Source organism: Brienomyrus brachyistius, chromosome 5, assembly GCF_023856365.1.
Source record: "Brienomyrus brachyistius isolate T26 chromosome 5, BBRACH_0.4, whole genome shotgun sequence".
NCBI classification, from domain to species: Eukaryota; Metazoa; Chordata; class Actinopteri; order Osteoglossiformes; family Mormyridae; genus Brienomyrus; species Brienomyrus brachyistius.
Genome location: NC_064537.1, coordinates 10,758,505 through 10,781,700, shown reverse-complemented (window position 1 = coordinate 10,781,700; position 23,196 = coordinate 10,758,505). Strand labels below are relative to the sequence as shown.

General features: G+C 46.1%; 1 protein-coding gene across 2 annotated transcripts in view; it reads left to right on the top strand.

Annotated features, from left to right (window-relative positions):
- myh10 (myosin, heavy chain 10, non-muscle) overlaps nt 1-23,196 on the top strand; it is a 58,826-nt gene that overhangs the window by 9,640 nt on the left and 25,990 nt on the right. For both annotated transcript variants that reach the window (XM_049013212.1, XM_049013211.1), the window contains exons 4-6: nt 19,414-19,441; nt 21,770-21,872; nt 22,672-22,701. In XM_049013212.1, the coding sequence (XP_048869169.1) occupies nt 19,414-19,441; nt 21,770-21,872; nt 22,672-22,701 (161 nt within the window). The remainder of the gene's footprint in view (nt 1-19,413; nt 19,442-21,769; nt 21,873-22,671; nt 22,702-23,196) is intronic.

The following is a 23,196-nucleotide window of genomic DNA, read 5'->3' as shown; positions in this document are numbered from 1 at the left end:
TTGCTCGTGTGAATAGTTGCATTATGGGTAAGATGTTGTATTGAAGCAGCAGCAGGAATATCCCGTGCTTGTTAAAATATTAGGCTGTCGAGATAACGTGATTTAGAGCTGCCCCAATGTTGTGTTACGCAAATGATACCTGTGATATGAAGCCAGGCTTGGTGGAGCCGCTTGATTTATTGCCTGTTAATGCTATAAATCTCTCTTTCTGCTGTTATTGTTCTGTAGCATCTCAAAATCGGGCTGGGTTCACTGGCACCAGTGTTGCAGGTTTAAAATTATTCTCTGGTATAAATGTGATGTCTGCCTTTCCTAAGCGAGCTAAGAGTTGAATTCTGATACGGGGAGAACCTTTTTTTTCCCTTGTTGGAAACTAGAACTGCTATTTTAGATGGTAGCTGGTATTGTAGTTAGTTTCAGCAGCACATCACATTCAGAAAATCCATATAAAACCTTAAGTGAATGTGCTTCTATGTGTAGCTAAACTAACTACAGCTTTATGGCTCTCAATGTTGGGAATTGGATGTCTGTGGTTTACAGTTATAAAGTTCATGAATTCATAGACACTGTTTGAATGCTTTTCAGTAAAGTTCTGTTGTCAGTATGTCACCTTGAGTACTGGTGATGAGAGACCAAAATAAAGCCATGTTTTGTAAATAGAATCGTTCCCATAATTTTGACAGATGCATGGACACGAGGGTATACATTGGCGTCTGACTCCCGCCTATCAGCAGCACATGTTATCTTGCCGGTCGCTTGACTGAAGCGGTTTAGTGCAGTCCTGTGTACGTCCTGCCCGGGGAGTACGGTGGCCCTCCTATGTGCAGGCCCTGGGGTCTTCACACACACTGAACGCGCACCATCATGAACTATAAGCTGAGGCTGAGGGGAGGTGACCCTGGCCCCTCTTTCATGCTGCTTTGTAGCATATGAGAATTTAATTTTTATGGTGTTTCTGTGGAGCAGAGCTTTTAGGACCTTTTACTGCTGTATAGTTCTGCTGTGATGCCTAAATGCTCAATAGCTGAGGTGGAGTAATTCAGCCACCAGTGTGGGGTATCTGTGTGTAGCTCGTTATATTAAAGATGTGGCACTAAATGAATGAAGGGATACGATTGCCTCCGATACAGTGCAGGCCAAAAACAAAGGTGGAATTTGCTGTTTATGAGATGGCACCTTAAGGAGATCCTGTGGGATCTTGTGTTTTCAATATGTGCAATGATAAAGTGAGCTGTTGGCACCGTGGGCCTTGCAGAAACAGGGGGGGCTTTGATAATGAGCTTCTGTTGGTAAGAGGAGGAGCGCGCTGCCTGCTAAGCTGAACCCTGGCATGCGGCACACGTGTGGCGTGGGAAAAACAAACTGTCTTCATCATTACTCACAGGTAGCAGGATGAGGGTGGCGCCATGCAAAGCCGAGCTCCTTAAGATGCTCCCCAGATGAATGCGAGATGCTGACAGAAGGCCAGGCTGTGCATGATTTGCGAACCCAAACCTCCCTCTAGTCTGTCATGTCCAATTTCACCTTCAGTGCCTTATTAAGGCGTCTGCTCCTGTTGTGGGTGGGGGGGAGCGGCACGGAAGCAGAGATCCTTTGTTAACTGGCTCTGAGAAACGCGGTCCTTCTGACGTCATGGGAGGAGAGGCAGGCCTGATCGATGCTACCACTGCTGCCAAGGAATAGCAAGTATTCTTGCTTTTGAGAGAGATTAATCCATCAGCCGTGTTGTGAAAGGGGAGTTGTCTGTGGAAGGTGACAGAATGGGCAAAGGGTGCTTTGTGTGTGCTGTACCCCCCCCCTCCCCCAAGAGATCTGGGGTCTGTGTTCTGACCCCCAGGAAGAATTGTGTTGAGTGAGCTCTCAACCTGAAGCTCAGCTCTCGAAGACCCTTAGGATGTAGTCGCTTAGGACTCTCATTCTATATTTATTGGGGAGGAGATCAGCCTTTGTTCTAGAAGCTAGTTAAGGAACCCTAAGGGCAAGCCTTCCCAGTTCAACTCGTTTAGGGGAAGACGACATTCGTTTGCATTGTGTTGCTGTTGGTGCCGATGAGCTAGTTTCCCATCTGAATCTGAAGCTGCCCACTCCAGAGACTGAGGCCGATCCAGTCTGCAATGCCAGTCGGGGCCCAAGAGATTCCTTTGAGAATCTGGGGTTTTTTGCCCATCCCTGTGAGATTGTGTTTCCTTGTGACTGGTCTGATTTGGCCAGTTAACCAAGAGCCGTAACCACAAATTGCTGCCTCAGTGACTAACTTGTTTATGGGTACATTTAGCGCTTGATCTTCTGCACCTCTAATGTCGGGTTTACTTTATTTAACGAGATTAATAACACTTAGCTTTAAATGAGGTGCGTGAATAAGTGGGTCATTTCCGAGCTTTGAGATAGTAAAATGTCAGGCTAATATTAACTTTTAAAACTGCAGTTCAGATTCACTACTCCTGATTTCTCTTAAATGTCTGCAACATGCTCTGCTTTTCCAAATGAACTTTTTAAGGGCATCCTGAAGCAAATGCAGAAGCTGAGGGTGTGTTTTAGCGGAGAGGCAGTATATACGACACGCTGTCAGTCATGCTGGCGTATCTGCTGTGATGTAAAACTAAAAGAAAGATGGAGTGTTTGTCGGCCAGCCCGATTGCTGATGGGCGCCTGGCGCTCCTTCCTGTATCTCCTCTCGCTCTGTTTCTTCTCAGGGATCCTCATAGAGCTGATCCATTTACTTGAGACGGCCGTGATGCCGGCTTCTCGAGAGGCCTTGCCAGCCGCCTCAGCAGTGTGCCCTGCTGCCTTTACGGCTGCCGGAAGCAGGGGGGGGGGAGGGGGGGCTATGTAAGCGCTTTGTCTGGGAGGGGTCTTGTCCGGAAACTGACAGTACCCCCGCCAGCCCACCCCAAAAGGAGCCCCCCAGTTCCTGCCTTGAGAGATTTACTGTGGGGATGGCTGTGAAATGTGGGGATCTGAAGTGATTCAGTGTAGGGCGGGAGTTCCTCCCCTGTTTGGGGGCTTTTCCTCCCTTTTGCGGGCCTCTATAACAGTGTGCTAAATGTGAGTAATGATGGCCCTGGTCTGTTCCTGCTCATTGGCTAGATGGTGTCATGTGACTAAGTGGTCGGCGTGGAGATGTGAGGCAACCATTTCCACATTCAGATCATATAGGGTAGGTCAGCCTTCCGGCAGCACTGCCACCAACCCACTCCCCATCTCGACACGTAGTCGAGGAATGAGGTCATTTTCGCCCAGAGATGGGCCCCCGAGCACCGGTCCGCATGTGGGCAGCCTCCATGGTCATTAGTGGACAATGGCGTGCCGGCTGCCCAGAGGCCCGCGCCTCCCCCCGGGGATACAGTGTGTGCCTGCAGCCCTTTTTGCCGTGACTATAAATCCCTCCACCAAGCAACCAGTAATTTTCCCTTTTATTCAACTGCAGACTATGTTTTAAAAGAAAAATATCAAAGCTGATACTAGTTGTAAACGAGTTCTCTCAGTTTTTGAGCTGCATGTGTGTCTGTCTGTGTAAATGTGGGGCCTGATCTGTAATTCTGTGCTAAAATCTGTTTCATGGCTTCTTAAACATTTCAGAAATTTAAATCTTGCCCCCCAGGAGCTGGGCTCCGGGGCATATTCAGGAGCTTTATGAGAGAGTCTCCTGCTGCTTCCACACTGCTCTCAGAGAATGCTTTAAGGTTCTTGGTTATAACAGCTCGGTGTTCTTACGCACGTGCGCGCGCGCACACACACACACACACACACACACACACACACACACACACACACACACACACACACACACACACACACGTGCCCATGGCCTTGGTGCTAACAGTACAGCTGTTGAAATAAAATAAAAATTCCTCTCCCTTTGTTTTCACCATTTTACTCTGGAGAAGTTGCTGTTGTTTGGGGGGGGGGTTGTGCTTGTCACCCATGCGTTAGTATGTAATGCATGTAATTCTAGGGGATCATTTATGAGGCGAACTGCTAATTCACTGCATCCAAAGTTTCTATGGATCTTTAGCGGAAGTTTCTTTCAGGGCCTTAGGTGGTGTTTCCTGTTGGCATTTTAACCCCTAGAGCCAGACTCATCTGTGCCTGATCTCTGACCCGCCAGGTCCCAGGCAGAAGGGAGGGCGGTTTTTAAGGCATATCAGTCCCCCTCCCCCACCCTTCCAGCCGTTGAATGGATCAGCTCCCAGTAAGATCAGTCGCTTCTGTGACGGCAGGGAGGGGAATAGTGTCTTTGCGTGGTGCATGCTGACTGATGAAATGGTGTGAGTCCGTTACGAAGCCAGCCTGTTTTTGTCCTCACCATGATGCTGTGTGGCTTACAACTAACTCCTCGCAAATTGAAAGTGGTTTGATATTCAGGCAGATGTTTAACAGTAGTTCTGATCATTTGTTATCCGTCTTAATTTGGTTTTGTGTTATCTAATGACTTGATCTTCACTAAGCAGACAGCTAAGGTTGGTATGCTCAGGGATTTCAATGTTCCTCTATCTGTGAGTCTCATTATGCTCCTGTTTGGATACAGTTTACTAGGTTCAGCCATAACATGTATTTTAATTTATGCAAATTGCTCAGTGGGTTTGGACACTGTGCCTGTGAAAGGTTGTTTGTTTGAATCCCAAGGTTGGATGACTTGACCTTGAGTGAGGCCCTTGACCCACAATTGCTCCAAATCCTGCTATCTCAAATGGGGAAAAAACTGTTGTTTTAGATATAAGCATCTACTAAATAAATTAAATATAATATATTGCATTTATATAATTGTTGGTACACATTTTAACCTTGAATGCCCATTAAATAAGAAATAGCTATAAAAAATGGCACATTCTATATTGCACCTCAAACAATAAGCAGGAAAATCCACGGATATGTGTGTGCATCCCACCCCGGAATTCCGACAGTGGTACTTTGATGTAGAGATCCAGCACCCGTCTTGTGCGTAACGTCAATATAGAGGTTGGAAAGTGAGGTATTTTACCAGTGAGCTTCTCTGGTGTCCTAGTAAATCGCACCCCCACCCCACCCAATCCAACTATCTGTAAAATGCCGGGGAAACCACACTGTCTAAATTAAGCCTGGCCTAAACATTTAGACTGCAGAGCGTAATAATCACCAAGCAGCAAAGCAGTCAGAAATAACCATGACGTTATGCTAAGAACTAGGGATGCATAAATTGCAATTTTCTTGTCCGATCAAGATTACCGATTTTTTTTAATTTATTTCCCCCCCCCCCCCCCCCCCCGTTTGGTATGTGCGATCGGCCGATATCGATTTTTGGCCTGAAAACCTGAAAAAAAAATCATTTTCTTTACCTCAAAACTTTGTTTTCATAACAAGCTCTTATTAAACTTTACAAATTCAAATTAAACTAAAACAAATAAACACTAATATATTTTTTAAATTAATAGGTGCAGTAAGTAAAAGTAAAAGAACAAGGCTTGGTAACATATTATAACCAAACGCTACTATATTTTGGGCTGAGGTAATTTATCAGATTTCTGAATCCTCAACTACAGAAAACGACAGGTCATCCAATGCCATGAATTCCGTGATTTTCCTCGTCATTTCTTTGCTCTTTTCACTGCTTATACCAACGAAAGACGGCACAGACTGCTGGCTCGTAGATGGCTTCAAACGTGCTCTTCTAGCATCTTTCACTTTTGCTAGCTTCTTCAAATTGAGCGTGGTCAGTGGGGTGATGTGTTGTTAAATGTCTTTGTATTGGTTCCTCCACGGAGCACCTGGTCCTTACACTTGCTGCCGATAGCGAATTTTGTGTCCGCTTGGCTCACGCTGAGGAATTTCCAAATTATGGACTTATTTTTGCATGTCTGAAAGCATGCGACTGTGCATATGACTTATTGCGCCTGCGTAAGATCAGTTCGTAATCAGAAATGCGTGAGACTGACCGGCCAATCAGGCTGAAAGTCGGCCCATTCCGATCGCTGGCCGATCGATCGGTGCATCATTACTAAGAGCATAAGGAAAATATGTATAAGCTCAGTGGGTCAGGTGTTGGCAGCACAGTTATCAGTGATCAGGAGCATGATTTAAGAAGGATGAAGAGGCTGTGGCTTGAAGCAGAGTGTGGTCCACGTCCAGCGGCTGCATTTGGCGGACGACCTCGTGTCATTTGAGGTCAAGCTGGGGCCACATCCTGTCAGTTTGCATTGGCACTGAAGTGGTGCTGATTGTTAGGAGTTCAGATATAAAGCTCATGCGTTAATATTGTTATCTGATGGTGCTGAACTCAAGCGATTTCAATTCTTGGAATGTCTCTGTTAGGTACTAAGCCTGAATAATACCCCAGCACGTGTCCGGTCTCAGCTGGCTGCGCGTCCTTAATGCCCTCTGCTAAGACTCAAAGGAAAATGCTGGTTTTGGGCATCTGTCTAAAGCTTCAGCAGGGCAAATAGAAATGGTCCCTTTTCTACGGCAATAAATTAAATTCTCATTTGTCCCCTAATTGGCAAATGACTAACTGGGGAAATGGCCTCCCCCTCCCGATCACTGACGCCAAGGTCTTCGAGGCCTCCCCGCCCTCTCACCTCCCTCGCTATTCCAGCCAATGTCCCACAGCCGACTCTTCTCATTTGGGTCATGGCAGATGGTGGCTGAGCCGCCGGGAATCGGCAACACAGCAGCATCCCGGGGAGAAGATAAACAGCCCGTCTCCGGCTTGGGACCTGGTGCCAGTCGGCGCCAGCCGCTGAGGTTTCCGGCTCGCTAGCAGCGACACGCGTGATCTCCGTCTCTCGTCTGCCAGGCCGGGCCGAGCCCCAGAGCAGTTATCCTGTGCCCCTCCCATCCCTCCTCCGAATCCAAAAAAGCCACAATGCCTCAAATTGCATCCCTCCGTAGATTAACAAAGGGGGAGGGTGGTGTACAGGGCTTAGCTGATGCATTCTTGATGATCCCAAACCAGTAGCACGGTGTCTCTAAGTTTGCATAGTGGAGGATGGGCTGTGAGATGGAGTTTGTAAGGAGGTCAGCACATAGGCGCATCCTATAGGCTCTGCTTTTTTTCATTGAGTCGCCACCCCCGCCGCTGTGCACTTACCCCTCGTCAGGCCCGGCAAGGCTGAACCGGTCACGAGGCAAGACGTGACGCGTAATCCCTTTAGCTGTGTCCATGTGGGAGTGTGTGCTCTCTCCCAAGAGGGACGCCGTCCGGGCCTTTCCCTTTACTCCATCTGCTGATGATTTTATTAGGCTTTTTGTAGTGTGGATACTTTGCTTCCTGGCCATTCACAGCCTCTGCTGGCACGGGGCGTTAAATGGGACGCCGATGTGCTGGACAGGACAAGCTACGTGATGCTGTAAAGGCAGCTCCTTAACAGGGCAAAGAGGCATCGCCAAGACGACGACTCCCCTAGGCCAGCAGCCAGACTTTCCCGACAGAGGTGTAACGCTCATCCGTGGGATGCTATGATCTCGATGATACTCTAGATCCTGCATGAATGCAAGTCATTGTTGGTGTGTCTGTATTATATAAAAAAAAAACTGTGAAAATGCAAAACACAGCTTTATTCCTGGTGTTCCCACTGATATATACCTTCACTAATAAATTGCTGAACAGAAATAGTTGTTGACAAACAGCAGTAGAGCTGAATGTCCTCAAATGTTCCGGTTTCTCTCATCTCACCCGATATTGGATACACCTGGCAAGCAGGTCGCCAGCAGCATAAGAGAAGCTTAACTAGCATTAAGTCTTACTCCTAAGTAACGGGGATGTATCCAGTTATGCAGCAGTGTTTCAGCCTGTCTCAGGGGCGCCTTCAGCTTGTTTCAGTTAAACCTTAACCTTACTGTTCTGCTGCATGGCTGAACTTCTGCTGTGAGGAAGCTATTCGTGGCTCCATCCTGTCGCCATTAATTAAATCATCGTGATTGCTCTTTTTAAACTTCAAAATCCTTCAGCTGTCTTCAGTTTTGCCACACATGTGATAGTAGGGCTTTTCAGCAGTCCTTATCAAGCAAATAGAGTGTGTGTGTGTGTGTGTGTGTGTGTGTTGTGTGTGTGTGTGTGTTTGGTCTAAACACCCTGTTGAAATCTGTTTGGTGGGCAAGGATGAGACTCATTAAGTCTGCTGAAAGGTTGCTGTTTTCTCTGAACAATACACAGTGTCTGCATGTGCGACTGCTATGCAGCTTACACTTGCTGTGTTTTGAGGAACTGATGCAATGAAATTGTCCAATTTCACCCTGAGTAAATTTTTTCATTTTTTGGAATTTGTTCATGCGATCATAGCTTTTTTTTAATTATTTAATAAGAGAGGTTTTGTTTGCCACTCCTCTGTACTTCTCGGAATGCCACACATGACCTATTATTGGTAAAATTAGCTCCACGAAGCCTGTGGACCGGCTGAACATCTGTTATTGGTTATGTCACCTGATACCTTGTGTAAGTACTGTTGTTGGCTGTTAACTACATCGAGTGACGTATCAGATGCTAATTTTACGGTTTCTGGGACACTTGATCAGCATATGCTAATGTTCTTTTAAGCCGAACCATATGTACAAAACCATTTGTTGTGACATTTACTGAGGCAATACCATAGGAATACATAAGCTTTTTATTGAGCTTGTTTTATGAACTGATTCTGTAGATTTCTTTATAAGCTATAAGCTCTCCGCTTTGGTTACCAACGACCCTAATTTTTGCCCCACCTCTGGCTTCTTGTGGAGCCCTGTTGTACATTGTAATGGGATAGCTTGTTGCTTGGCAGTTCACTAGCTCGGTTGTGTGGGCATGTGCACCTTAAAGAACGTGCCTCTGGATTAGCCGCACTTGTTTCTCGTAGAAACTGTAATGAAGAGTAATGAGCTTCATATGCCAGAACTTGGAAGCAAATCTAAGGCTGTTTTTCTTGCATCTGTCTTTAAAATCCTGTTGATGAGCCCATGATCATCAAGAGTCACACAGCAGACGACACGCAAACCTTTTCTGATGTACCCATTGGGTGTGGACAGAATATTGTAAATGAAATCTGGAACATGCATAATATTGCAGATAAATCATAAGTAGAAATGCATATCTGAAGGTGGGTCATGTAAAATTGAATGCCAGTTGTCAGTCCGAGTCATTTTATAAGATAAACAGCAGTTTAATATGATTTTTCAGTGTAACAGCAGCAGTAGGCCTGTCTCAGTTATTACATAATCACCTGATTGTGATTATTTGAACTGACTGTGATTATTTTTTGTCTACATAATCGTTAGTTTTATACAGATCAATATAGACAATTCTAACTGGATGAGACTGAACCATCATATCAATTTCCACATCGTTTTCTGCTATTGGAAGGAACGTCAGTCAAGCATTAATGACATCTCGTTGTGCTTCTGATCCAATGCATACGACGTGCCCTATTTGTACACCACACGTCTGCACATATGCAGCATTACACTTCATGGCAAATTTTACGGCGGTGCCCTATTTGCACCACTTCGTTTCCCAACACTTTCATAACCCAGCCTGATCCCATTAGTATTTTTTTCCCCCACTACTTCAGGTTCCTTTATAGGACAAAAAACTAGAGTAATGTGTTTATTTCTGATCTCACTGTTTTGGAGTCATTTAAACAGGCACACATAACTGGTATGCAAGTATGCGTTTGTCGTAAAGTGATACGCATGACAATTTCTTGTAGCAGCGTAAATGCATATGTATATGTGTATTTGCACTGTTATGGGAAGAAATCACCATGCATTTTAACCGTTATGTGGTTAATTTGTACTGCTTTCGTGTTATAGAAACTAAAATGCAGTAATTTGTCATATGCACGTAAAATAAATTGGTATTATGAAGCCATCACCTTCCATGGGCTCCAGTCACCAGATCGAAACGTCAATTTAGCATAGCTTTGTAGCTCCCTCAAACACTTGGAGGCTTTTATTGAATGGTCCTGACTTAGGTGGCTGCATTCCAGGAAGGATTCTAGGTGTCCTAATGGAGCGATGATTGATTGGAGGAGTACCAAACAACCTGAGGAAACAGGCTGGGCTTCCTCCAGACCAACTGGTGCTGCTCTCCTCTTATCCTGCAAAGTCCATTGTGGCTTTGTTGTCCCAAGCTGGATTTTTGGACGACTTCATGTTACTCGCAGACCCCGAGTGTTACACCCCAGGTTACATGCTGCAGAATCATCTGGATTTGGGCGGTTGGTCATAAATTTTGGCGGTGGGTGGAAGTTTGCGCAACTATGACTGCTGCAGCGGAGAAAATGCATTCTTACTGCTTCAAGATCGATCCCTGAGGGAGACACATGGCTTAAAGATGCAGGTAAAAAACACTTCGCTGGCACTGGGCAACCTGGTTGCCTGAGGCGGGCTGGCGAGTGGGAAGAGAACTCTGGTCTGGTGTGTGGAGCTGCAGGTGCAGCCCCCGTCGGAGGCCAGCGGCTGGTGTGGGTGCGGGGGGTGCGAGGAAGCTTGGCCGTGCATACGTGATGAGAAGCTCGTTTTCCTGTGACTGTCCTCAGCCCTCCCCTGGGTTCCACTTCACTTGGACCCGGCTTCTGTTTCCTGATATGGGGACGAGGAGCCGTGAAAAAGGATGTTGAGTCATGCCTTGACGTGGACTGTCAGTAAGAGCCGCCTGTTGGTGAGGAGCAGATAGCGCCGCTGTTTCAGCTCAGGAAGTATGCGCTGTCCTTCTGCTGGGAAGGTGACATTGTGAGCTAGATACCTTTCCGTCCCTCCAGGTGCTGCACTCAGCCTAGCTTCCATCGTGGAACTTGATCTTAAGTGGCTTTGTTGATGAGAAGCTCTCTTGGTGTCAGCAGGCTAATTGTGACCTGCTGCTTGAACCAATGGCCACAGACACCAGCCCAACCGTCCTGATCTGATCAGCCATGTCTTTCTTCCTTCCTTCCTTCTCCCAATGCAGTTGGGCAGCTGGTTTTGATTTTCAGAAAGTGGGCATTAAGCATTTACTCATCTGAAAGATATTTAATCTCCAGTGATCATGGTGACGCAAACAAGCAATATTCGTGACACTTTTTGTGAAAACAAGACTTCATAGCTCACTGTTTTCTATCTGTGACAGTTTAGGAGGTACCAGTGGTGTGTGTTTGGTGGTTTAAGGCAAACCCTCATTGGTTTGTCGGATTTCCCCTTCAGGTCATTCGGGGTTTTCTTTGCTTTTGTGTACATCTGTGTACATTGTGTACATGCCTTGTCTTTCTCTCCACAGCCGAGGTAGTTTCATGTTGCAGCTCTCTGCTTTCTTCAGTAATAAATGTTGGGTTGTTCCGCAGTATTGTCATGTGCAGAGAGAGTCAACTGTGGTTCCCTATGTCACAATCCTTTCCACATTATGGGCTCATAATCAGTTTGGGTGTCTGTCTGTTCCGCAAGGAAGCCTTGATCCATGAGTGTTTGCACACAAGACCAGCTACCGGTCCTCCTCAGCTACACACGCCTTCCAGTGCTTACCGTAGCTTTTTCTTATTGTAGCGATAGAGCCCCAATGATTTACAGACACCAGGTACTGGATAGGGTCCCAGCCCCATTGAAGGTTTGCCGTTTCCTGTCATAATAGCATTGTGGCAGCAGTGAGCAGTAGCAGACCCAAGCAGGTCTCGCTTCTGCCCGTTTGTTTGACAGTAGCCTAAGTGCTACTAGACTCATAGCCGCTGTACTGTGATGTTTTTAAAAAGCTGCAGGTGTTTATATGCTCTAATGAGCTCCTCGTGGGTCCTCTGTGCGCCTTCACCAGCACAGATGGGAAGCCGTCCATCTAGGCATAGTATGGCATTTGTGGCCTTTCTGCCAGCCCCCTCCAGTCTGGTTTTTGGGTGTATTGAAGTCAGTTCCCATAGAGCAAAAAAAGCCTACAGTTAGATTCTTTATTTGGCCAAGAGGATTGCTGGTGGAGGGGGCTGTATTTACTGGCCCTCCAAAACATTTTAAAATACATTATCAAGCTTAATTTGTTTCATCTCGTTTTTATTCAGTTGTTGGTCTGACTCTTAGTCCTCTTAAGCTATGATGTTGTACCTTCACTGTGGCTGTTGGTTCTTTATGGTAGTTGCCAGGTGAGTGTGGGGGAGGCTGGAGACACCGCGGGGTGAGGAAGCCTTCGTGTCTTACTTGCTCCCCAGACACACAAAAGGCCCAGGAATATGGGGGGGGGGTGGTGTTGGCAAAAGCGGTAGTTTGGAATGTGTGGAATGAGTGCGGTGGCTGTAACTCGGGCTTGGGGGGGGGGGGGGGGCTAAATGATTAATGCCAAAGCAGTGTGATATGAACCCCAGTGTTCCTGCTGAGTGACCCCCCCCCCCCCCCCCCCCCCAGCAAAGGAGGCCCATGGGATTTGGCATGACTAAAGGCTGTTTTGTGCAATTGGATTTCTGCTATGTTGAGCAACAAAAAGATTGGTCTGTTTTTAAAGCTTTAGCTCGAATTGATTATTTCTTGCTTGCCGGAGGAGTTGCCATTCAGCATCATTATACCCGCACCCCCCTTGAAGCAAGATTAATGTGAGCGCTAGAACAGCTAACAGGACACGATAGAAAGACGTGTGGCAGTTTTGGAATCGTGGTGATTGCTGTTCTACTCCAGAATTCCAAACCATTACGCAATCACAGCTCAAGACTCTTACATGTAGCAAAATCCAGCACCACTCTTTAACCCATTAGTCTGTCTATGTTGCATGTTAGATTTATTTACTGTTCTGCATACAGTATTTTCTTTTTTTTTTTGTGTTGAAACTGGAGACGCATGATTTATTGGTTAACATCGGTATTGACCAATGCTTAAAAATCAAGACACTGGTGTGATCCATCAGTCTTGATAGGTGTAGCTGGTTGATGTTTAGACTTTAGTCAGGATTCAAAGTTTGCAGCACCAGAGTTGGTCATAATTGCTAAAATAATGGATATTGTCCAATGCAATCATAATCGGTCATTTTCTGTAGAACTCCTGACTTTTGTTGGCTCATTCACCACTTAAAACCTCACTATGGTCTCGAGTCAATGCTAATATAGGCTCTCACTGCCTGCATTTTATGATGTGGTTGCTACACATATGTTCATGATCTTAAGAAGTAACGTCACCGACAGCAGTTTCACTGCTGATAGGTGAAGCTTAGATGTTAGTTAGTTATTGGTTTTTGGAGTAATAGAGAGAAATAATATTGGTTATTGATATTAGTAAGAATTTCCACATTGGTGCATTACTAGCTGATACGACGGCCTTTGAAGGATTGGGAAAATTAATTGTTTTGGTGTTTATTACTGTCAAACCAAGTTTTTAAAATGGCTAATATGGTTTAACTTGTGAAATGCAGCAAATTCTAAGAGCAAACTTCTTTTCTTTTCTTTGCTTCCCATCCTGCCCTGGGATTGGGGAGTAGGATGGTTAATCTGTCTTATGCACACTCTGGGAAAGCAGTGATATTGGTTTGGATTAGGTGTTTAAGGCTTCTGGCCAGGAAATACCTGGCGTACAGCAAGAGCAGCTCTGGTAGTGTGCTTCTCTCACATGGTGAGGCGTGGAATCCACACACTCTGCTTACTGTCTCCTTTCTTTCACCGTCTGCCTAGGGGTTCTGGTGTCTAAGGAAATGATGGTAAAGTGAGGAGTGGGGAAATGTTTTTGTGCATGTAGCTCCCCATAACAGCCATGCTCGGGAATAAATCATGGTATACCCTTGCTTAGTTCAATCTGAGTCTCCATCAGTTGAGTGGGTTGAATTTTCATTGGATTAGGACATTGCAATGTAGCAGATATCCCTGAAATTTTTCCTGAACGACATCTAAACGTGAAATGTTGTTCGATGTCTGTCAAGTGCTCTCATGGTGAAGATGAGAAACGATTAGGGGTTAGTCAGGACCATCAGACTGTTGAGTACTTTATGAGGTTTTGGCTTTAAAAAGATCGAATACAAGCCTGCATCTGATTAGCAGGATTGCTGATCTAATGTAGACGGCCCTTTTGTTTGAAGGTCTCTAGGTTGTTTTATTGGTCAGTGAGGTAAGTGAAAGCACGCCAAGAGACCGTGTTCATCCTTCTTCAGAGGGCTTTAGCAGATCTTTCTCCTTAAAGGTAAAAGGAAGCGTCTGGCCTTCACGACCTGCCCCTGAGGCCGCTGTGAGCTGTCCGTGGTCTGTGCCAGAATCTGGCGTGGGCCCAGCGTCCTGGCGGCCCGCAATGATCTCACTCTTTAGGCACGAAGTGTGTCTCCCGCAGCCCCTCAAAGACAGAAACCCTGTTTAGTGCTGTTGTTTCGATCCCAAAATAGGCCTGATGTCTCCCGCACCCCCCCTGCACTGTCCTGTCAGTCCATTTTCATTACTTTTAAGGTTCCGAAAAGGGGTTGGTGTTTGTTTTTGTAGATGTTCTTTCCCAGACAGGCCTGTCGGTCGTGTGCCTGAGTGGCCAAGCAGTCCTCGCATTGTCACATTCCCTGCATCGTGTCTGCTGCTTTTCATGCTTGGCAGATAAATGGCTCTGCTGGGAAAGTAGAAATACTCCAGCTAAATGTCATGCTAAACATCTGCAAAGAGATTTCAGAGGATCCATATGCGTGTATCTGAGGTCTGTCTTGTGTAAAACATTAAAACCTCTACAGATTATCTGGCTGGTACTTGGCTCCCTGCATATGAGAGTGTCGTTTAGTCTGACGAAAAACTATAAATCCGTCAACACAGACCCCGTGTTTGTGAACATGGTGAGGTCATCTGAAGAAAAGGGGATGTGGAGAACAAATATAATTATTATTCACTCTATACACAAACCGCTGTTATCTGCAGATGTCTTTGTTGGTCCGAGGCACATATGGTTCGGTTTGCTAATGTGACTTTCCTAGACTCTCATGATAGGAGCAGTGATTTGGTGTCATGTCTTCTAACCCTTGAATGGTAAAGGCAGTGGGTCCACTCTGGTCTGATGTGCCACCATCCACTGGTAGCTCCAGGTGGAGCTGATGGGCATTGAGCAGTGAGATGAGCATGTATCTTTCCCTCTGCCTTCCCCTCGCCAGCTACGCAGCCGGGGTATGGATGCCCGGGTTCTTATTCTGCACAGAGGAAGTGAAGTGGGCCTGCTGGTGCTCTGGCAAGTCGGACCGTTTTCTTGTCCGGCTGCATGAGGCCCGTGACTGAGCCCGGGTTCTCTGCCAGGCCTGACGATTCACACAAATGTTCCTCGCTGCCCTGTTCCCGCCCTGGCTCACAGGAGCTTCGTCAGCATAATTCTGTTCCTTAACTTCCATTCACCACAAAATGAGACAAAGGGCTTTGTCCCCCCCCCTCCCTCCAGGCTAGTCGTGTCCCCGTGACAGAACCCATGTCAGGAGTCGACGGCTTTTGTGACGACAGCGCTTTCTGGATGAATGGGCAGCCATGCCAGCCTCGCCTGCTTCATTGACACTGAGCTAGCTGTGCTGGTGGAATCACAAATGAGGTCTTCTGGAGGAAAGCCAAAGATTTCTTTGTCTCTTACACACACACAAAAAAACCGTGTTTGAGTTCAGGGAGCCATTGAAGGAGCCAGCAACCCCCCCCCCCAGGCTTGGTCTAGGGCTTCTCCACGTGGTCTTCGATAGCTGGAGCCGAGCCACATGAATGGCCCATTTATCGTAATGGGGGAGAAAATATTTACAGAAGAATGCTTGAAGGACGTGGTGAATTGTGCTTGTAGTTGTCGTCTGCCATGCCCTAAGGAGAATGGCTTGTTGCACATTATGTTTGCAAGGAGTAGGGTAATGGTGGCGATTCGAAATACGCGTGAGACTGCAGATTTTCTGCGATGCGATACTTGAGCGTGCGCTTTGTTAAACCCTGCGTTTTGGAAGCAAGTAAAGTGGTTCACATTATTAGTTTGACTTCTCAGTTGGGATAGCAGGACAGCCAACAGCATTGTCTCCATGATGTCGCGGGATGGCCCCCTTAGTCACAGACAGGGCTGAGGTCACGTCTTGATCCTCTCTGATAAATCGCAGCAGTCGTCTCGTCCTTTGATCTCATGGGGCATTTGGTCTTAGTGATGCCTGACTCCTGCATAGGGAAGGGGGTGGGCAGTGGAACAAATGGAAGTCAGCTGCCCCAATATTAGAGGTTCTCATATGACCTTCGGAGCCGTCCCTCCCCCCACAGAAATTGAGCGGTCTTTCTATGGTCTGCGGCATAGTACCACTAGGAGGGCAAGGCAAGTATGGGCTGTGATATGCTAGTCTGGCCTGCATGGGGTTAAAGCACAGAGATCAACAGTGTCACAAAGTTTTTTTTGTTTTTTTTTTTGAATGCTTATGTTGAAATACTAAATTGAACTAATTCTCTTGGATGAGACTTAAATTAGTGTAAAGGTCTGCATTATCTTGCTGCCACTTTAGCCGAATGTTCCCAAGACCAGTAATGTGAATTGTCTGGAGAAAGGCTTCTATATTTAAATAACCTGTCATTCTTTTCTTGCTGGTGGTACAGGCTTTGTGATGAACATATGGTATTCTTCTGGCGACCTGTAGCCATAGTGATGAGAACAGTCAGTTTTTTCTTTCCTTGTGGGATTTCTGCTAGTGGGAATGCTCGCAGCTGCTCTTTTTGGTGAATCTTTGCAGGCCATTTTGACATTTTAACCCAGTGTGCTCAAAGAGACCCTTCCATAAGAGTAACCAAAAGTTTTCTTGGCTCCGACAGGCCAAGCTGTTACTTAGAAAAGTGGCTGTGGAGTGAGAGCTGATTCTTCTGCCTTTGTGCCGTGCTGTTTGTCCTGTGAAAGACAGAAGACTGTCTAATCTAAGTTGCTCTCCCCTGCACATACATGTGTGTGTCTGCTACCCAATTCCACCATATGGATGACTAAAGTACACAGCATGGCGAAAGTATGTGGATACCCCAATTAATGAGAGGAATTGTGTAATTAAATTGCACCCATGTAATGCAGCACAAAGTCACGCAACCTCGTGCACAAAGTCATACTAGCAAACAGCAGCAGAATGTGTAGTTGTACAAAAGAGGACAGTGACTTAACATCTGGCACCATCATAGGACGCCATCTTTGCAACAAGTCATTTTGCCAAATGTCTGCCTTGCTACAGCTGTCCTGATCAGGCACAGGTGAAATGATTACAGTGTTTCCCCCAGGTTTACAGCTTTTGCGGGGGGGGGCAGACGGACACCCACAGGATTCATGGTGTTCATGTGTTTCCTTTAATGACAGCAGTCAAAAAAACACAGATATTTTTGTCAGCTTTTCAGGTGGTTGATGCAACATTTTTTCCGACATGCGCTCTCTGTCCGCTGGTGGGAGTGTACTCACCTGTGTGTGCGCGCACGTGTCTGTGATCGTGCATCAGGGCGGAGCTCCGCCATGCGCGATACGGAGAGCAGAGGAGAATTGTAAACGCGCGACCATGCAGAGACAAAAATGACAAACTGTTGTATAAATAAGATAACAAGGTTATTTAGTTTGTTTAATAAAAGGACAACCTGTAAACCTGTTCTATTGGAAAGGGAACCTTAAATGACTTCTGCTGTGATCTGGCGCTATATAAAAAATAAAATGAAATAAAATAAAAATTAATGGGAGGTTCCGTCGGGGGGGGGCACCCCCCTAATATGATGGTAGGGGAAACGCTGGATTGTATCGGTCAAAATGATTGGGTTCAGGATCAGTAACGAAGGGGTGGGCCGCACAAGCTCATAGAAGTGTGTGTGTGTATATGCATGTGTGAGAACCTGGGAGAGACTAACTTAATCACTTATGGCATTTCAAGTGCTTAAGTGCTGAGATAGACTGAGAAGTCTCTGAAACCTTGTGCTGCAGACCATGCTAATGTGGCCCTCTTAAGTTCTCTGCCAGAAGCTTCAAATGCCCCTCGCTTGTCAGCTGGATTCCATTTCACCGACAGACAATCATATCTGCCACTATCTGCGGACGTTTTGGTTGGTCGTGCTCTTCCGCTTCACCCAAATGCTTGTAAGATGAGATGTGTGTCTGTTGTAATTAACAGCAGAATAGGTATCATTGGTTTCATATGAGGTCGAAACGTTGCCTAAAGTCTCTCATTTGAAAATAAAAGGTTGCATATTACCTCCGAATTTTTAAACGCTGGTCTGGATCAAAAGGCAAGTGAATAACACAAGGCATAGGAATGAAAGTCGGCCACCAGTACTGTCCTGACAGGTTGGGTTTCCGGTTTCTTGGCTTTGACACAGTGAGCTCCAGAGTTCAGTAGTGCTTAAGCAGAGGAGATGCTGGTCCCCTTGGTTTTGGTGTGGGGGAGCATTACAACCAATGATTATCTCCAGTCTGTCAAATTCACCATTAGCCTGAATATGTGCTGAGTTTAATGGTAGCATTTCAAAAGTAAACTTTTATCACTAACGATAAAAGTATAAGCAGCGTCTGGAATCACGTGGGTTGTGCTGAAGCCGGTCGAAATGACACAAACCACTGCAGTAAGATGAATTCGAATGTTGTGAAATTCTCCAGCCTGTTCCAGTTAGCAGATGGGAGATATTAATTCTCCCAGGGTTCCCGAATAAAGGCTAGTTAGTTGCTTGCTTACCAGTTTGCTATGCTAACGCTTGTGGGCCCCAAAGCAGCCTGCTTAGTTAAAGGATACCTGTTTATTCACTGAAGGAATTTGAGGTGCTTTCAGAAATAAGCTGATAAGCCTCAAACTCTATAGTTAGGTTAAGCTTTCTTGTCTCCCTGCCTTTGGCAGAAGATACCTTTGGTAGCTGCACTTTGTCTGTAGTGGTTTTCTGGTACTGTAAAGTGGACTGGTCTGTAGTCTATAAAACATAATTGATTATGTGGATTGTTTATCTGAAGAAGTTAGTCTATAGAGGGCTTTGGAAGGAATAAAACTTTTGGTGGGGTGCTGTGGGGGTCATTTCAGAGAAGCACAACTTGGACTCTGTCCACTTCTCTCCATGGTTCCCACTTGCTCAGAAGGAATGTAGCTGAGAGCCACAGGGTCGGTCCTGTTCTGGTTTCCTTGGATTTTTTTTGTGTCCTTTTAAAGTTTCCCACAAACACCATCTCTAAATAGACCAGTGTGTCACCTTACGCTTCCATCTGTTTAATCATTGAAAGAATAATTTTTTTCCATCTTTCTTCCTAAGGAAGGCAGGCTTCCCTTGGATATGCTGCTTACTTAACACCCACCATAGATCATTGTTCTAAATGGCCCACAGCGTTATCAGAGTTGGCTTGATGCACTTTACTGAATTGTTAAAGCCTTTACCAAGCACAGATTAGTACAGCTCTTCTTTCTGGCTGTCATGGTTGGCAATAAAATGCATTAACTACATTTTTTCTCTTCTTTCTTTCCTCTCCGTCTTCCTCTCTCCAAGAAATTTCATTGACTTCATAAAGATTAATAAGAGCCACAAGGATTTGTGGAAACACTGGAGAACTAATTGATGGCATTTTGTGCGTTTCTTCCCATTTCAGATCGAGAGGACCAATCTATTCTTTGCACGTAAGTAAACCCTGATTATTTCTGCTTATGGATTTGCTGGCATATTTGTGCCTTGTCAGTTAGCGGGAAAAGCCAAGTGTTGTAATTTTTAATAAAAGGGGATTTCTAAGTCAGGGACTGTTCTGATGGAATGCGGATGCCATTGTCCAGGTCTTTGACATTACAGCGCATGAGAGATCTTTCCAGAATTCCTTGGATATTGCTTGGCCTGGAAGACGTTTCGAACAGTGTGACTGTGCTTATAATACTCTGTTACCCCAGCATTCCCAGCGATATTTCCATATGACCATGCTTTCGTTTATCAAAACCCTTTCAGATATTGTTGCATTTTTCCTTCAAGCGTGTTTAATGTCAGACGGCCTTATCTCCAGTGGACCGTATGTTGCAGTAAGCTGCAGTTGGGTTCTGCACATACTGCAGTGAAATTCAAAAAGAGACAATCTTCAGATGCAGCATGGTTAAACGGGAAATTAAACAAGTCCGTGACCCCACACCCCAAGCCGCTGTATTTTAATTAGTTTGATGCCCAGATTTACTACCAGGATATTGTTTTAGCACGATGGCTGTGTAACGCCATAGCTCCGTAACCTTACCTAGTTTACTGACCTCATGTTGGAAGCGGCCCAGAGATGGACCTTGCTTAAAGTAAAGCATACTGATTTACTGACTATGATTTGTACCGATTTGGACTTTTATTTTAATAATTCCTTGTCATTTCATATTATGTGGTATCCTTCAATGTGTGCATGTCTACTGCCAGAACAAACTGATAGTGCCCATTGGTGTACCTGACCAATAGTGAATTCTGATTGGGTGCTTTTTAGAAACCATGTCTGCTCTAGGTTAGCATGATTCATGCAGCTATGCTTGGCTTTGCGTTGCTATCTTCAAATCAGGCAAATGTGTTGCACTGAATTATATAACGTACTTCTGATTTGCCGTTAGCTGTGAGCTTAGATTTTCGTGCTCTAGAAATGTGCGGAAAAGACGCTACTTGCACAGAAGTTCAGTCCTATTTTCAGCTCAGCAGCTGATTACGTCCATGGGTTTGACTTGGCATGGGGGCGTTTAGTCAACCTTTTGGATTGCGGGAAAGCTGCTTTGTGAATGGTGCTAGGGTGAGAAATGTCTCTGCTGCTGTCATGCTGCGCAGTTTCCCTCCTACGTAACGTAAATGTCAGTCTGGCACATCTGGCTCGGATGGCCGGGGTGAATAAGCTGTAGAGGACCTGTGAATGTCACACCTCACTTCTGCATTTCTGAGACGGCACGTCATGCGTCTGTAAATGCAGCAGAATCCTGACGTGGCCCCTAGTTCTTTGGCAGGAAGAAGCAGTCCTGTTAGGTGTGTGTTAGTGTTACAGATGATCGAAAAATCCTCCCATCGAGGTTCTGATCTCTGACTACAGAAATCGCAGCTTAATTTTTGATGTGTTGCTCAGCACACAGTAAATCAGCTTCGGTTGGAAACCAGCTAACGAAAGCATGCAGCCTCGCATGTCGCTCTACTTGTCGGTACCCTGTGCTGGATAAAGCATGAGACTGACTCTATCTGGCAATAGGAAACCCCCTTTTTAATAGCTGTCACACTCCCCACTTGCCTTTCAAGGCATGTCTGCTGTCCTCGTGGGCTTGTGACGTCTGTGTAGCCCAGTGCCGGTAGGCACCAGTGTGGCAGATCCCCATCCCCGCTTCTGTGTCTCTCCGTTCATGGTGAGGGTTGTGAAAGGCCTATGGCAGCTGGCCCTTTCTCTCTCGTGGAGTCTGCCAGTGGCACGAGGGCGCGAATGGGTCCGGGCTGGGTTTTGGGTAAGGCCGTCACGGCAGCCCTCGGCACGGCTTGCTAATTGCCACTCAGCGTAAAGCCGCCGGAATGTTTTCCACGTTCGATTAGAATTTCCTCAAAATATCCCTGTGGAGGTCCGTGATGTGCGGCGCGCTCTGAGCCGGCCTGGCCCTGAGTGAGAGCCGCAGCTGCCGTGGCACGGGGCTGTCATTACTGCGGCCTGAGTGCCGATCCCGCGCCCTGGGCCGCTGCCCCGCACCACAGCCTTAGAATGAAAGGCTCTGCAGTGAAAACAAGCACAGCGGATGCTGGGAGGCCTGGATAAACTGCTCTTTTTAATCCCTCCGTCTTGCGGCTTGCGGTTTTTCATGCCTTTTTTTGTTGTGGTGTTTAGCCTTTTCGTTGCGTATTCTCCAGTGTTTTGGCCCTAATGTATTTTTCATTGTTCTTTGAGCTCCTATATGTCAGCTCCTGGCTACATGAGTATCCCCCTCAATGCCTGCCCCCCCCCCCCCAAATCCTTCGTCTTCCCTCCTATGCAGAGGTGAGTCGGGTGCAGGGAAGACCGAGAACACCAAGAAGGTCATCCAGTACCTGGCTCACGTCGCCTCCTCGCACAAGGGACGCAAGGACCACAACATTCCTGTGAGTGGTGACCCCCCGCCTGGCCAAGCCAGCCTTGACTGCCGCTGGTCTGCTTCAGCTCCGCCTAACGCGTCTGACATGGTAGATGCACAGAGTTGAGTTCCCTTTAACCCGCTGAGTGCCAGTGCAGAACCTCAGCCTTGGGTGGGGTGTTTTTTTTAAATGTCCATCACATATTATCCATGCTTTTTATTAATTGCTAATGGATTACAGCATTATGTGGAAATTGAGTTCCTATTGGCTCCATCCTGGGAAATGGGCACTTAACTGATTCCCTTGGATAGAGAGAAACCATTTTAAAGTTGCGAATCATTTTGCTGTCGTAAGGCTGAATATGTTAGACATTAGTCATTTTATTTTTCAGCAGTGTGCTGTTCATTCTGCCTTACTGACGCTTCTCTCTGTGCAAAATCACATAAGTACAGAATGTGCTTCAGCCCAAGGGCTGTAAGATGTCCAGCTCGGCGTTATTTAGGAATTCCTGTGTGTTGGCGTGCATGACGACGGAGATGAAATGCACAGTGCAAAGGGGGGTTTTCAAAACATCAGCTGATCAGCGATAACATGCTGATGGACAGTTGTTAAACCCTCTCGTGCTGCTCGACACGGTGTTCGCAGGCGCGGTGCTTCACATGTCAAACGCTCAAACGCCATTTTGACTTTAATTCCCTGAAGTGTGTTGCCACGGTGATCGCATGAGACAAATCGAGCGGCCCTGACTGGGTGCTGTGGCTTGTGCCCCATGTGCTAATGGCCCCAGCATCTAACATCTGCTTTTGTCTGTTTTTACAACAAACAGCCTGAATCGCCCAAGCAAGTGAAGCTCCAGGCAAGTCTTCCTTCTCTCTCTCTCCTTCTCCCTCTCTCTCTCCATCTTGCTCATGTGCATGCACCTCTAACTTCCTATTGTTAGCCACATTTAGGGGGGTCATGCAAGGATATTTGTTTGCATCGTCCAAATCTGCTGTCACATCTATTTTCGTCGGTTAACAAAATATCTATGTTGTATGTTTGAGGAATCCCTTCTGTGTTATGCAATTGGGACCTTGGCAGGGAACACGAAGCAAACAAATATCCGTAGTTGACTCACATCTGATGTATCAGTTATGGTTCAGCTTTAAGATACCTGATGGTAGGATTTCTGTTTTCCCCAAGTTTGTATGTTTCCTTGTCCACTGTTCTGTATGTTTGTTTATTTTTGTCTTGGCAGCTTTAGTCACACGTTCATTAAATCATATCCTCATTCCTGGCATTTTGTCCGTTTTTGGTTGAACACTGCAATCAGGTCACACTGGTTTGTTATAAATTAGCCTATAGTGTCCTT